General features: G+C 38.3%; 1 protein-coding gene across 2 annotated transcripts in view; it reads left to right on the plus strand.

Moving 5' to 3' along the window:
* The first annotated feature begins 168 nt into the window (after positions 1-168).
* The window catches only part of CENPP (centromere protein P), a 294,323-nt gene continuing 278,593 nt past the window's right edge, over positions 169-15,898 (plus strand). The window contains exons 1-5 of one of the 2 annotated variants that reach the window (XM_050957900.1): positions 169-266; positions 3,190-3,341; positions 4,048-4,193; positions 4,658-4,746; positions 13,797-13,885. In XM_050957900.1, coding sequence (XP_050813857.1) covers positions 3,208-3,341; positions 4,048-4,193; positions 4,658-4,746; positions 13,797-13,885 — 458 coding nt within the window. In that variant the 5' untranslated portion in view covers positions 169-266; positions 3,190-3,207. Of the gene's footprint in view, positions 314-3,189; positions 3,342-4,047; positions 4,194-4,657; positions 4,747-13,796; positions 13,886-15,898 lie in introns of both variants that reach the window. The other variant, XM_050957902.1, reaches the window with a different exon arrangement.

The following is a 15,898-nucleotide window of genomic DNA, read 5'->3' on the forward strand; positions in this document are numbered from 1 at the left end:
GGGCAGCGCCCGGAAAACAAACAAACAAACAAACAAAGGCCTGGGCTCGTTGCCCGGAGTTAGAGTCGAGTCGGGCGTGTGGCTGGCGTCCTGGCCAGCTGTGTGCGTGTGGCTTGGGAAAGGTGTCGTGAGCTGCTCCAGCGGCCCGGTGGTATCGCCCGGAGCGCAGCGGGCGTTCGTTTGGGCGGGCGGTTCGAAGCTCCGGCTCCAGAGCAGAGACCGCGCGGGTTCCGAGCTCACCGCGGCCTGAGGGGACGGGGTAGCAGGTGAGGCTGGGCTGCCCCCTGTGGTATTGTCGTCACACTCCTTGCCGGTAGGAGTGGCGTCGTCCCCTCTGTCCTCCCGCGGAGGCTGGCGTGGGGGGAAGGGTTATTGAACTGGGGGTACAGGGGCGCATTTGTAACGAGAGGGGCGCTGGGGCTGCAGCAGTTAGGTGTCTGGAGCTCAAGCAGTGTTTTTTACATTCATAACTGATGCAGTAAGTCCAGAGGGGCTGGGGCTATGACCTGCCAAGCCCAGAGGTGCTGGGATCTCTGCCCAGGCCAGTCCTGACACAAATTAACCACTCGATAACAGGGTGTTTAACAGTCGGCTCCTCCCTCACACAATGAGGAATCTTACAGTTGGGGAGAACAGTGCCTCCTCCCTCCTGGTCATATAGGACTCCTGGTGCCTGAGGGGAAGCAGAGTCTGTTCAGCAAGGGACAGACCTCAACCCTTCTCCGTCCCAGTGTCAGGAGTCAAGCGCAGTGGTTGGGAGAAGAGTCTGCTGCTGGAGGGAGCTGGCTCTGTTTCTTCCCTTTGGAGACCGGTGTGGCCCCCTGAAAACAAGCAACCCACGCAAAATGTCTGCGGGATTTCCCTGAGACTCGGGGGCCTGTATCCTCCCAGCCATTTGTGGTTTTGGCTCCTAAGTCTGGGAGCTATGCGAATATATATTTTCTTTTGGGTTTATAAGGGAGTTCTCCCTTTGATGATCTGTGCATATCTGATAATTATCTGAATATATAGTAGATTAACATCAAAAAGGAAAATGACCAGCCCTGGCCTGTCTTGAGTGCTGTGTATTCTAGGAGCAATGTTTTTAGACTTAAACATTACAAACCATTTAGAGTAAAACACTTGAAAATCAATTATCGTATTTCCTGCAGAATTTTGAGTGGTAGGTCATTCTATGATCACACCCCTTGAAATCGTGCAGGGAGGACAGTATAGGTGTTGGAGAGCAAACACTCTACTTCAGGAATTTGTATCAGATGGTACATGAAAGAGAAATATTTAGACTTAATAAACATACATACTGCTAATGATTTGGAAACTTGAGCATTTAAAAACTAATTGTGGTTAGTTTTCTTAGAATAAAAATTTACTTTGTGTTTTATTCTCATTTTGAGTCTTTTGTTTTAAAGAGATGTGATCGCATAGTCTCAAAAGTGCATACTTATATCTGAAATACATTGTGTGCTGTACACAATCTTTCTGTTGTTTGAACATAAGCAGAGAACATACACATCAGTTTCTGGAAAATGTAAACATTGAACTGTTTTGTATTCTCAAGCACGATGTGCCCAGTTTATTTCTGGTGTGTAACTACATTAACATCGGAATTAATTCACCCACTGTGTGTTACTTTTGGTGACCTTGCAGCCCATCTGAGAAGCAAACACAGGTTGGCAGGCAACAGGAATGTTTTGGTTTAGAGAGTGTTGTGCTGTGTTTAGGAAACAAACTGTTGGCAAACAGCACTATTAATATGGATTCAGTACAAACAGGAACATATGTAAACAACAAAGGACTAGGTTTGAAAGAACACAATTGAGATAAAACAATTAAAAATTTCAATAAGAATAAAATTCACAATTTTTATCCATATTGAGTTTTGTAATCTCTACAACCATCTTTCAAATTTATAAATCCTGAATTTGGTGTGTAAGAAGCTGACAAAATCTTTAGTTTTCCAGAAACTGAAATTGCTTTTGTATGTGGACACTTCCATTGTATCTTTGTTGCCAGCCGCTGATTTGATGGACAAGCCATCATAAGAGTCAAATACTGAAGTAGTTTCTTCATTTCAGAGACTATTTAGAGCTGTGAACTGTTCAAATCTCAGCATTGTTGCCATATTTGATTTAGGTCTTCTATGAGTTCTTACTGCTGATTGAAATATTTTGCCACAGTATAGCAACTTACTGTACTTAACCTCCACTCCCTTCCCCTCCTTCTGGGTGAAACCTTGGATCTGTTGAAGTCAATCACAAAACTTTAGTTTACTTCAGTAGACCCAGGATTACACCCCTGGACTTGGAAACTACCATGAAATCTGTGTATTTAAATGAGACCAATATTAAATTCAGTGGAAATTAAAAGGGTCATCGGGAATTGCCAATTATTTCCTACAGGGTTGTGTATTTGTTGCATTGGGTTTTATTATCCCCTTTCGTGAAAAATTCTGTATGGGGAAAGAACACACAAAGTTAGAACCTTCATCAGGTAGTCGTCTCCTCCATTCTGTGTTAGCCCAACTCATAGGGTGGCATAGGAGTTGGAAGCTGTTGTATGGGCATGTATTATGCTTTCAGCAGGATTAACTGCCATCTGGTGTTTTTGCTTATAAAACAAATACCAATGAGAGCATGCAGCCTAGAAGGAGCAGACATTATGCTTTGATCTATCCCTAATCGCAGAATGTTTCAATCCCCAATCTTAGAGTGATTCCAAGAGGGGTTTCTGTGGAGTCTTAGGGGAATCAGTTTGTTCCCATTTCTGATAGCACAATAGATTTTCCACTTCAGTATGGGCCTGATCCTGTGCCTTTTGAAGTCAATGACAAAAATCCCACTGATTTCAGTTGTTCAAGACTCAAATCATTTGCTTTCCTCTAAACCTCACAGTAGAGGGGAATTATGGCTCATTATCTACAATTCCTTTGCTTTTAATATTATTCTGTTGCTAGTTTACCATTAAAGTTTGCCAAATATGTATTTCATAGTCAAAAACCCTTGTATCTAAAATATTTAGTTTTCAGAATTGGTAAACTGTGTGAGCTGAATCATGTAATTTTTAAAAAGGGGACTGAGAAACTGTAATGTTGTTCTACATATTTTCATAGTTTTTAAATCAATAAATAGGATCAAACATTAATAATGTTAAAATGAATATACTTATTTACAAAATTTTATTTCATTTTAGTAACATTGAATCTGAGAAATGGAGAGTGACATTTATCAAGTTTTTGAAGATGAAATTCATTCTTTGGAAGAAGAAATTGAACTGTTAACTCAAAAGTTTGAAAACAAACAAGAATCTACATTTTATTCTGATGAAGAGATACAAATATCAATGTATGCATGTTATATGTTCAGATTAATCTCGGTTTATGAATGTATGTTCAGCATTGTTCTTTAGGTTTAAATGTCCACCCCCATTAATGTTGTTTCATAAAGTAAACATTTTAGCAATAAAAGAATGAGAGGTATTGAGAAATGCACATGGTACTGTAGAGGTGGCTAAAGTGTAGCCTTCAGAAGTTTACAATGTGACCTCTGGCTGCCCTCTTTAATATGAGGTATAACCTGTGGAGGTCACAGATTCTATCATGCACTGTTCTGTTGCCTTTTCTCTGTTGCATGCTGCACCTCTATATTAAAAATGAGGATAGCAGTGATTTGCTATATCAAATTTGATGTGGCTTTCGGGATCCTGACAAGCTGCTAATTTTTTAACTCTGATTTAAATCTATAATTACAAAGTAAAATATACCTTCTTGAAGAAAAAGGGGTTGCTTTGATTATCATAACTGGAAAAATGCAGATAAGCTGCCAAAACTCATTTTACTGAATGCTCTTGTGGCTGTGTGAGTGCTTTCCATAACCACTAGCCTGTTGGTATATGGCAGGGAACATAAAGTATTTACGTGGAATAGAGCTTACATGAGTAGTGCCACTGAATTCAAAGTATAACTGAAATCATAAATTTCTGAACCACTTTCACATGTCTACATGTTAGAGCAACTCTGTTTAGACTGTTAATGGATCTTTTCAATTCTAGAAAATCACTCCAAGGAGAATCTACGCAACATGAATCCCCACCGGATCTGAAAGCTGAACTTGATTGCTTAGAATCTGACCTCTCTTTTTTAATGAAATTCACTGGCATTTGGTTCACAAATTACTCCAAGGAAACAGTGGAAAAAAGTAAGCATTTGTGTGCCTATTAGTAACATTATTGCAAACATTTTGTCACAGTTTGTTTGCAGTTGCAGATTATGGCTCAGCATTCAACATTTGCAGAAAAGCTTGTGCTCTGAAATGATAAAACATTAGCACAGTAATTGCTGGTGAATGGCATTCTGTGATGTTGTACATACTGCCAAATGATTCTTGGTTTTACACTCAATGGCATTACAAAGTTATAACAGAAGACAGAATGTTGCCTATATATATGGCTGGAGATACACTGAAGATCTAATTTGAACTTCTAATCAGTTTGGTAGAAAAGTTTTTTTCACTTATGTGGTTAATTTTATGATTTATATTGTGTATAATACATTGCCCACTCTTCAAATTAATAGCTTAATTTTGTTTTTCTTAATGGGGAGACAGAATAATTATTGAATGTGATCAGAAATCTAAAATATTTTAAACTACTTTCATTATAGCTGAAAACAAAACTATACAGAAGCACAGATTATCAGGAAATTGCTATTCACTGCCTTTTCAGATGGAATTTCAACTTCTAGAAATACAGGTAATGACAAGATATTTCTGGGGTGGGGTGAAGAAGTACAAATCCATAATTATTTGAATTTGTCATTATAGAAGAAAAACTGAATTTTTGGAATAGTTACTGTCAGTCCTGGCTGAGTCCCCCTGGTGGACAGCCACTGGTCTCTAATAATTGTGTCCACCTTTTAATCTTATATGCATCAAATCCAGTTGGATCTGCAGAGTCTAGTCACTGCTTCCATTTGAAGGTCTCCTAAGACATTCTCCTGGTTAGGCCTTTTGTCTAGCATCCTTACTGGTATGAGAGTCTCTGCAGTCCAACTACAATGTGACCCAAAATTAATGTTAAGACCGTCCTAACTTCTTCAGCCACTTTGCACATTCTGCCAGAGTTCCACCTAGTTGTGGTTGCTCTGGTTTACAGTTTCTTTGTCAGGAACCACATGGTTGTTCAAGCAAAGAAAACAGGCTCTGCAAAGAAACTACTTAAAATACACATTTTACTATTAGTGCTCTGCCTGCCCAGGGACATTCAGATTTAAACTGGATTAAGTTACAGCAAATTAATTCCACTTTATTCCTGAATGAAACCATCAACAGGGTTGTGTGTGCATGAGTGGTGGTGATGGAAACGTTTATTTTATGCACATTGATTTCATACCTTTTAGCTGATTCACCTTAATTTTCCTGACTGTCCTCATGTGGACATGCCCTTAGCATAAAAGAGTTACAGATCTATGCAAAACAATAGATGCCTGAATACAATCCTGTCCTTAGAGTCTTTTACCACTCCTGAGATTCCTTGGGTTTGATCAGTGTTGTTGGAGGTAGACAAAGCCTCTCCTGCCGCCACTCCTCCGGTTGTGATGGCTGTTTGTATTGATGGGATGGTTTGCTTGCTTGGAGAGCATGTCTGTTTTAAAAGCAGTCTCTGACACGTTTTCTATTTCTGTCCTCCTGCTGAGAATATTCCTTGCTCCAACCTTCCTGTTGGCTGCTGGGTAGACTCTTTTTAAAAGTCAACGATTCTACTGAAAGCAAACCAATTGCTCTACCAGAGTGGAACTACTTAGCGATAGTCCACACTGGCAATGTTAAAGCACTGCCTTCCGTGGTTGCGGTGCCATGAGGGGCGTAGCTACCAGCGCTGAGAGCATGGCTACCAGCAATGGTGCACTGTCTACATTGGCGCTTTACAGCGCTGCTACTTGCTGCGCTCGGGGTGTGTTTTTTCACACCCCGAGCCAGAAAGTTGCAGCTCTGTAAATTGCCAGTGTAGACAAGCCCTTAATGTTGATTGTCCCTTGATGGCCCTATGTCAGCTTCCCAGACTTAATCCATTCCTGCTACAAAATGGAAGTTGTAATGAACACCAAAGATGACAATAAATGTTATTAATGAAAAATTAATTTGACAGACATACTATCAGATTGTCATAGATCGATATTACATATACTGATTGCTATATGTGGGGTCGGGAAGGAATTTTCCTCTTGTTCAAATTGGCAGTGATCTTGTGATTTTTTCGTCTTCCTCTGCAGCCTGGAGTGCAAGTTAATTTCCAGGATTATCTGAATATCTCTCACTTAATCAATTTGCTGCCACTGCAGGGGCCTCGGGCGTTGATGCACCTTCTATTCTCTACTTGTGGCATGTAATAGCTTATTCTCCCGTGGGCTGTAATAATTGAGTCTAATTTTGGTTGTTGGGTTTAGTATGCAGGTGCTGGGTGGTGTTATGGCTTGTGATAAATAGAATATCAACTAGATGATCTGGTGGTTCTTTCTCAGATTACATTTCTGACTCTACATTTATTTTCCAAATATTTGGCATATTATATCTTTAAGTCTGTTACTGTCTTAAACAGGGCATATAAGTGCCATTAATATTAATCAGAAATAAGTACATGCTTCAAAAAAAAAAGACTATATTGTCCTCTTTAGGGAGTTATACTGTTTTAATACATTGTTTTTATTACATAAAACTTAGTGTGTTAAATTCTGTAAACATCAGTTATTAGACTGTTGTTTTCAAGTTTTTTTTCTGTTGTACTTTTGCTGATGTGCCAATGTCTTCATTTTTTGCTGAGGATATACTTACTCTCAGATATTGTTATTCAATAAACATACTTATGAATATGTAAAAGAAAAATGGTTCAAGTCTACTTGAAGAGAGAAAAATTAGTTTTGAAAGATTTGGTCAAAAATAACTACAAGGAATTGAGTTTTGACAACTTGGAAGAAAAAATGTGAGTTTATTAAGAGAAAACTAGCCACTCAGATGTGTCTGTGAGGTGAAGAGTGTTTAACATGCTAGAATGAGGTTGGGAGGAAATGGTTTCTTACAAAGTCCTCCAGATGCGTACTTATCTGAAGTAGTATCATTTGATGTGCTTTTTTTGAAACCAACATGGTATATTCAGATTCTGCAGAACCAAAGCTTTCATTTAAAAAATATAACTGTTTAGCTTTCATAGTAACTTTCCAAGTGCGAAGTGAGTGTAACTGTTACACACTGGTGGTGTACTCAGTTTACAGACAGTATGAAACTATAATGCTTTGAGTCATGATCTTCCTTGCCCCCATTAATTTCATTAGAATATTACTTCTCACACTTAATGTTAATGATGACATGTAAAATATTGCTATTTGACTGCTGTTCATTCTATCAGCTGTGATAGGGAAGTGGTAGGTGAGAATGAAGCACACGGAGGAATTTAGAGTTGTTGCATGAAAAGAAAGAGTGAAGAAAGAGAAGAGAGAGAGAAACAGGGGAAGGAGGATAGGAAAAGGAAAGATATAAGACAGAAATAGCTGTGGTCCTGGGCTGAAAACATTTTCCCGCTGAACAATGGTGAATGCAGTTGAACAGAGAATAATATCTGAAAGTTGAATTGCCATGTAAAGGCTGTATTCTACTTTAGATCTTTGATCAATCGTTCCTTTGATATCAGTGGATTGTGGACTTAGGGTAGAGTGTAAGACTAAATTTATGAAGCAGCGTATAGACTGTAGTAGTGCCAACCTCAAGAGTTCATAGATGAGTCATGATTTTGTTGCAGGCACAGAGGGTGCCCAAGGCAAGCAACAGTGGTTCGTGCCTGGAGTGCTTCGCGCCAATGAACACACACCAGGGTGGAGAAGCAAGCAAAGTTTATTTGAGATCTCAAAGCGGTGCTGGGAGACTTGACATGCCTCAGATCCAGCACCCCTACATAAGCGGCTTTTCCCTTTTTATAAGATTTTTTTTCACTTTCTTCTTTCTCCCCCCCGCTCCTCCTTCCTCCCCCTGTAACAATTACGTAAGCGCAGGTGCATTAATTAATCTTGGCCGTGGCAGCTCGTTAGTAAGTTTTCCTTCCGCAAGTTATCTTGTCCTTCTGCTAAAGGTGCACAGGCCTCATTATTTCTGCTTTAGACCAATTAGAACTGTTGCAACTGATAACGGCTGTTACACCTGGCCTTTTAGGTCGATTAAAGTTCAAACATGGAGGGACTCTTGTCTGCTGAGGCCTAAAACCAGGAAGGCTCCATATCCTTGTGGCCTTCCATATCCTTGTGGCCTTCCACCCTCCCGAGTTACTTAGGGTTATGCTTAGTGACACCAACAATTAAAAAAAAAAAAATTGGGTTCTCTTTATTTGTCTTTTTGTTTTTCAATCTTTAGAGTGAACTTGCATTATGTTTTTAGGCGTTTCCCCTTAGCCATGATGCTTGTAAGCTTAACTTTATTTAAAAGAAAGTGGAGATTTTCATTTACCCCAGGAGTCCAAGAGTTGGACTTCTATGAAAAACACGAAATATCATCGAGGAGTCCTTGTGGCACTTTAGAGACTAGCACATTTATTTGGGCATAAGCTTTCGTGGGCTAGAACCCACTTCATGAGATAGCTTATGCCCAAATAAATTTGTGCCACAAGGACTCCTCGTTATTTTTGCTGATACAGCTTAACACAGCTACCACTCTGAAATGAAATATCATGAGACTCGTGACAAAATCATAAAAGTTGGCAACACTGGTTTAACTACACGTGGAATTTGGCCCTCTACAAAAATGGGTATGACTTGTTGCCTTAATGAGTAGAAAAGTCTCATAATATATAAAATCTTAAGGTAAATGTAAGAAAAATGTGAACATGTTTTAGTAGCACAAGAACCTTACATATTAATGAGAGACATTACTAATCAGCTTCCATTATAAAGCCTTATATTAATCTCCTAAAGCTATGGCTTGGCATGAGCATTGCCTTGTTTACCCTAAAAATAAAGGAAAATGTTTCTGCAGAATCTAAGAAAGTGAATCTATTTGTTCTTGAGCTACAGATAATTAAAATATTCTGATTATAATTTTTTTACTTTTCTAACATTTTCATCTTAGTTCAAAAACAGTTTGGTTCTCCCCCTTCAGTCTTCTGATATAAGCAATCGTGAGCCATAATTGTGACCCTAAACCTGCAAGCATCAAATCACTTGTGTAACTTTACTCACAGTTATAGACCCATGGACTTAAATTTAGGACTGAATCCTACAAAACTATACTCAGTTGAGCAGTCGTCATTTGTGCAAAAAGATTCACTGAAGTCAAAGAGACTACTCACCTTAGTTTGTTTTTACAGAATCATGACCTCTTTTAATGCATTGTGCAGTTAACATATTGAAGTGAAGATGCAGAATTTCATGTTAATAGTCTAATAAACAAAAATCCATGTTGATTGTGCACTTTAAATCTATGCCATTAGATGGCAGTATTTCACTATTTACTGACTGATTATTGAATTTAAATGAATTTTTTTAAATCAGAGAAATTGTTATTTTTATGTGAATTTGTTTTGTTGATTGGTTATTTCCTGGAAAACCCCCCACCAAAACCTGTGTCAATTATAATTTAAAATGCTAGCAGAGAGAGATTAATTTTCTGGCTTTGTTTTCCCCTCCCTTTTGCATTATACATTTTAAGTTTCTGATATTTCATGCCTTTAAAAATATGGAGCTATATAAGCATCCGCTAGCATAGAGCAAATTACACATACAGACTCTAATGCGTATAGCACATATCTACCTGTACAGTCATTAAATACAATGCAAATATGGTCTTGTAATATGATGGAGATTTTACATACACAAGTCACGAAATTTAAAGCTGTGGTTTCCATAGCAATTATAATTCAGCTTCCTTGCATGCACTGTATTACTATATATGGTGTTAAATTTGAAGATTTTATTTATAATGTGACTGGATTACATTCACTGTGAGAATGATATCTATGAATTATTTAGCTACAGTAGTAAAATGTCAACACAACATTTCATGAACACAGCAAATGGACATATTTTGCTTTTAATTTCTATTTTTTAAAGAAATCGACAATGCAGCATGCTTACTATGACGTTCAGATTTTTGTATGTGGCTAATGTGTGTACTAACTTTTTTCCAGAAGTGTAGTTCAGAATTTTGTATGTTAGGGGAATAAAAAAAAAAAATCTTTTTTTTTTTTTTTTCCACAACTAAAGAAAATATCCTTTTGTGTTTTTGGTATGTTGGAGGTTCTATGAAAATATTTCACACACTGCTATTTGGCTACCTCAGCAGCATAAACGAGAGGCTGTGTGTGAATTTTTTTGTGCATAACAACATTTGTTTAAACAAGGAATTGTTTGGGTTTTTCAAACTAATGGTGAAATAATGGTAGTCTTGCGATTATGACAGAAGATTAGAAATTATGAGATGGGGATAATCCTGGTTTTGCTACAGACTTCCTGTGTGATGTTATCCAAGACAGGTCTCCAGCCTGCAATGAAAACGCTGAAGTCATTGCGGGTCTGCATGGATGGAGGCGTCTGCCCATATTTCTCAATGAAAGATTGGGTCTTTAGTCCACAATTTTAAAACTTGGAAATTTCGCCATAACTTCTGTTCCTTAGGTTCTCCACCTGTAAAATTAGGATAATAAATGTTTTACTTCCTAGGACATTGGTGTTGGGGCACAGATTTACTAATATGTGTAAAGTATTCTGAGACCCTTAGAATAAAAATATAGCTCTAATCCTCCTGATACTATTCCCCCCAAACCCCTTTTTGAGGAATGCCCAATTAGGAACAAATAGACCAGAACTGGATGAAAGATAAGTTAGGATTATTTTTCTTCCACCTGTTTTGGGGATATATAAAATGGCCACAGCATAGATTTCATCTGATTCCTTTCATCTTGCAACTTAATGAGTTAAATTCTTTTCTTTCCTCAGGTTCTTGACAGAAATCTGAAAGTTTTACCACAGCAAAGGGTTTTTACTTCTGTCTCTAGATTGTTTTTTTTTTTTTTTGTTTTTTTAAAAAAGGCCTGTACTGGTGCTAAAAGTCATTAACAATGAAAGATTAAGTCCCAAGTGCCAAAGCAGAGATCCTTTACTGAAAGATGAAATTTAACATAAAAATACCGTGAGATTCTGCTGTATTGTATTTAAACTCTCTCCAAGTACATATGCAATTTTAGCTTTATACTAACTTTAGACTCTACCACGTCAAATCTCAAGAACATTGAGGGAGTGGTCAATTAATTAAAAATTGCCTTTTTGCAGAAGACTTTTTCCCTTTAAACCTCTTTCAGTGGACCACAAGATGGCGTCTGGGCATAAAATGGTAGTGTCAGTTTCCTGGGATGCCAGTTTTCTGTAAAGATACAATTGCTTACATCCAGTAACTGTGCTAGCAGCTTGTCTGCAGCTCTGAGATCTGAGTCTTCTGCTATATGTTTTAATTGATTTTCTTGCCTTATAGTGCTTATTCAACTTCCTGAATTTTATAAAGTATCTTGGCATGCCTCCTCCAACTCTAGTCATGGCAACATTGGCAATGTCCCTGTCCATGCAATGCTGCAGAATGTCATGATATGTTTTCACTTGACTCCAGCATTCCCATTACATTCGTTTTCTCTACCTTACCTTCCCATGAGTTCATACTAGCTGGAATAGGAAAAACAGTGTTGTATGCCCCAGTGCAATGAGAAGTATTAATGCTGCCTGTTTCATGATGTCTTTCCAAGTGATGTGTTCTAACTTCTAATCTTTCCTCTGTCCTTTCCCAAGCTAACTGCTCTGGCATGTTTTAAAACATATAATACAAAGTATTAAATTTTTTCTATTTGAACCTACTTTCTTACTCTGTCTTTGTGAAAGCTAAAATTGCATATGTTGTTTGAGGTTTTAATTTGGAATACACATTAATCACACTTATTTGTGCAGATATATTTGTATACACATATTCTTGTGAATTAAAATGAAATTAAGGCAAAATGGATGTCATGAAATATGAAGCAAATTCAAGAAATAAAACACAAGCAGAACTATAGAGCAAACAAATGATTTTCTTATTCCTCTCTTTAGATCACATTACATTATTTTATTTATTGAGTGGCTGGATGACTAAGTTTTGTTTGTTACACCAGGGATTCTCAACCTTTTTCTTTCTGACCCCCCCACAGCATGCTATAAAAACTGCTACAATAACTATCTGTGCTACAATAACTGGTTTTCTGCATATAAAAGCCAGGGCCAGCATTAGGGGGGTAGCAAGCAGGGTAGTTGCCTGGGGCCCCATACCACAGGGACCCCTGCAAAGCTACATTGCTCAGACTTCGGCTTCAGCCCCAGGTGGTGGGGCTCAGTGCCCCGGGTGGCAGGTCTTTGGGTTTCTGCCATGTGTTATGCTTATAAGAAGCACATGGTATCTTTTTCAGGGAAAAGGCAATACACCGTGTTTATTGAAGATACAACAATTAGCATATGCATTTTATCACCCCCCGCCCCACACACACACTGTACCACCAGTCGATGTTATAGTTACTAATCCAGAGTCTGGATCAATCTAGTGGCCAGCTAGGTTGATTATGGGTAGGAAGGAGCCAGGTTCCATCAGTCACGACACGATGCTCCAGGAAAGTCTTGGCAGGATGAATCTGAAGTTTCATGGCAAGGCACCCTGTTTATATAGTGATTTTCTTTCAGTGGGATCAATGAGTTTTGCACTCTCATGCTTTAATCAATTGTTGTTTGACAAGTGCTTGTTTTCTTATATTGTCCTTCTCATTCTTTGTCACAGCTGTCCTGTCCCCATTGATAGGTGCCTGTCTTATTTTTACAGTCATCAATCTGCCCTCTTCTGACATTTCAGTAATGGTGTGTTATAGCCTCATGGCGCCTTTGTGTCAGTCCCTCATTCCTCCCTCTTATATTTAGTTCAGCAATGGCCTTCACATGTATTTCTTAACACATATATTCCTCATGCACACACAAAACAGAACTAATTTACACAGAACATTTTAAACAGGAACATCAAGTTACAATGCACAAGAAAACAATCATGGAATTCTTTTACTTCTTTTAAAATCCTAACCCTACAACAAAGTAGTAACCTTAAAACCATCTGTTACTTCCTTGAAATCAGCCCAGACACAGATTCCAGCTAATGCATCTTTACCAAATGGCCCGTTAAGTCATTCCTTTCTGCTATTCAAAAAGGGTGGCTGGCAGGATATAATCAAATCAGACGCCAATAATTTTAATACGTGCTGCATTATTATTTCATTATTCTTTATCCTTCGTTCTAAATCATACAAAATATAAACATAAAATCCTACTACTAGACATGGACCCCAGCAAGTTTAAAGCTGGCCCTGCTTGAGGGACCCCCTGAAACCTGCTCACGGACCCCTCTGATTGAAAACCACTGTGTTACACAATGGTTGGGTTCTGTTTATTTGTTAATATTACTTGTTGAAGTCATGCTGGGGAATGAGGAGAATGGAACAGTAATAGATTAAACAGAAAGCAACCCCATGTTATGAAGCATTCAAGCACCATCATCTTGTACTTCTTAAAAATTGCCATTTCTCTTCAAGGAAGCATAGGCATTATTCCAATAGGTTGTTATCTTTGTACTACTTATGTGTATCATCAAAGATTTTTCATATAAGTAGACCTCACTTTAAAATCTGTGTTTAAGATCTCTTGTAACTAACAAGTTTATATATAATTATAAATTAATCTGCATTTTTTCTTAATAATTTCTCCAATCTAGAGTAATGAAAGCATATCTGCTGCTGTTACCGACCTTAGCATTATAATGGAATGTGGTGAATATTCGGATTTAAGCAAGTTTGTGTCCAGGTAAGTTTTTTGTTTATGATAAATAAATTATTTTTGTATAGTTGATATGGTTCATTGTACAAGAGAAAGTATTGAGTGGATTGATTCTTTGGATTTGCTGAAAAAGCTGTGTCATTTTCTTTGCTTGGTAATATGTTGTAATCAGTGGCTCTTAAACACCTTCAGATTACTGGGTTTTATTCAGGAATTAATAGAAGCAATTCTATGGCTTTTGTCATGGCAGGTGGGCAGATCAGATTATCATAGATTTTTTTAAAGCCAGAAAAGTACCATTATGAATTATGAAGCCATATTAAAAACGGAATACATATTTTTCTTGTAATGTGTTTTAGAACCTTTGTGTTGCTTAGTCCAGAGATAATTTAACTAATTTCAATTAATATATAAGAAACCCTTTCATGGACTGCTTTTCTGTTCCAACATTGTTATACATGGGCAAAATGTGTGTGATTGCATCTCCCTTTGGTGAATGACCCTCATAAAGGATAGGAGTCCATTTCTTATTCCTAGCTAGTTAAGGGACAACTGGTCAAGCAGTCTTGTACAAAGGGATATGTGGTTATCTCAATTTGCATATAAGCTGTAAACAGTGTCTTCAGAAAGAGAGAAAAGGAAAGAAGATGAAGAAAATCTGCATCTCAGCACACACAGGTGACAGAAAACAGCATGTAGCATCTTTCCTCACTAGACTCTGTTTCCTTCTCATCAGCTGGATAGAACTTTGAGGGGGCTGAACTATAAAAGTGAGGGGCAAACACCCCAAGGTATATCTCTTCCTGTGCACCTCCTTCTTTGTACCCTAGAAGACAAAATAAACAGCCATTGGACTTTGGGAGAGGGGTCCTGCCCTGTAAAGTTTGGTCAGTAATTCTGTTAGAAGGATGTGGTAAGAATCAAGTATAGTTTAAGTTAGGCCCTAGGAAGTGTTTTAACTTTATTTTTCCTGTAACCATTTCTAACTTTTTTGCCTCCTTGCTTGTACTCATTTAAAATCTCATTGTAGTTAAATAAACTTGTTTTATTCTTTAATTGAAACTAATCCAGTGTGTTTAAGTTAAATTATCTGAGTAACACTATTTAAGGTGGCAAGTTGTTGTGTATTATTCCCTTAAAGGTACAACAGATTTAATATCTCTGGATTGTCCAAGAGAGGGCTGCTCAGTACAATACATATATTTTGGGGAAAATCCAGGACTGGTAGTATGTTGGGGTCAACTCTGCAGAAAGAACCCAGGCTGGTAAAAGCCAGAGTGTGACCGGAGTGTGGCTGGCAGGCTGCAGTTACATACAGACATTTAGGGTGTTATTTCCATGCTGGTAGGCTGCTTGAGTATGGTCCAGGTGGTAGCTACTGCACTAAGGCATTGCAAGGTGCCCAATGTGCAGAGCAGCCCCTCACTTGGTTGGATTGCACCCCAGTACGTCACAGTCATGCTAGCAGCCCTGCTTACAATGGTGTTTTTTTTTTTTAAACAAGTTTAATATTTTTTGTTGAAGTGACTTGTTAAGTATACTACATATTTATCACTCTAATCAGAGAGATGAGAAGTAATCAGAGGCACCACTGGCATTTGAACCCACAATCTTCAGTTTACTAGACAGTTGTTTAACCAGCTAAGCCATGGTATCTAGTGCTACCTGCCATGGATCAGGTGCTTGATGACTTAACTGGGAATCCCACCACTCACTGATTGGTAGTGGTGGGGTTGCCAGATACCCATTGGAAAGAAGAACAATATCCACAAAGAAGTCATTCCATCTCGTGTTGATTCCTTGCAGACAGTTCTTGGTTGAACAAAAGCTAGGAGAGAAAACTCAACTGAATTCACTGGGGAGAAAGTGTCAAGTGGTTGGCATTGCAACTCAGTTCTGCTCTCTAGCATCTCCTGCATTGGTGCTGGCTTCCAAATATCTTGGTCTTTCATGCCTTTTTGATCCAGTCAGTATTACCAGGAGGGGGGATTTGGTCCTAAGGCAAGCCTCTGCCTCCTTATTTTTCTGCATAGGTGTATT

This window comes from Gopherus flavomarginatus, chromosome 6 (assembly GCF_025201925.1).
Source record: "Gopherus flavomarginatus isolate rGopFla2 chromosome 6, rGopFla2.mat.asm, whole genome shotgun sequence".
Classification (NCBI taxonomy): Eukaryota; Metazoa; Chordata; order Testudines; family Testudinidae; genus Gopherus; species Gopherus flavomarginatus.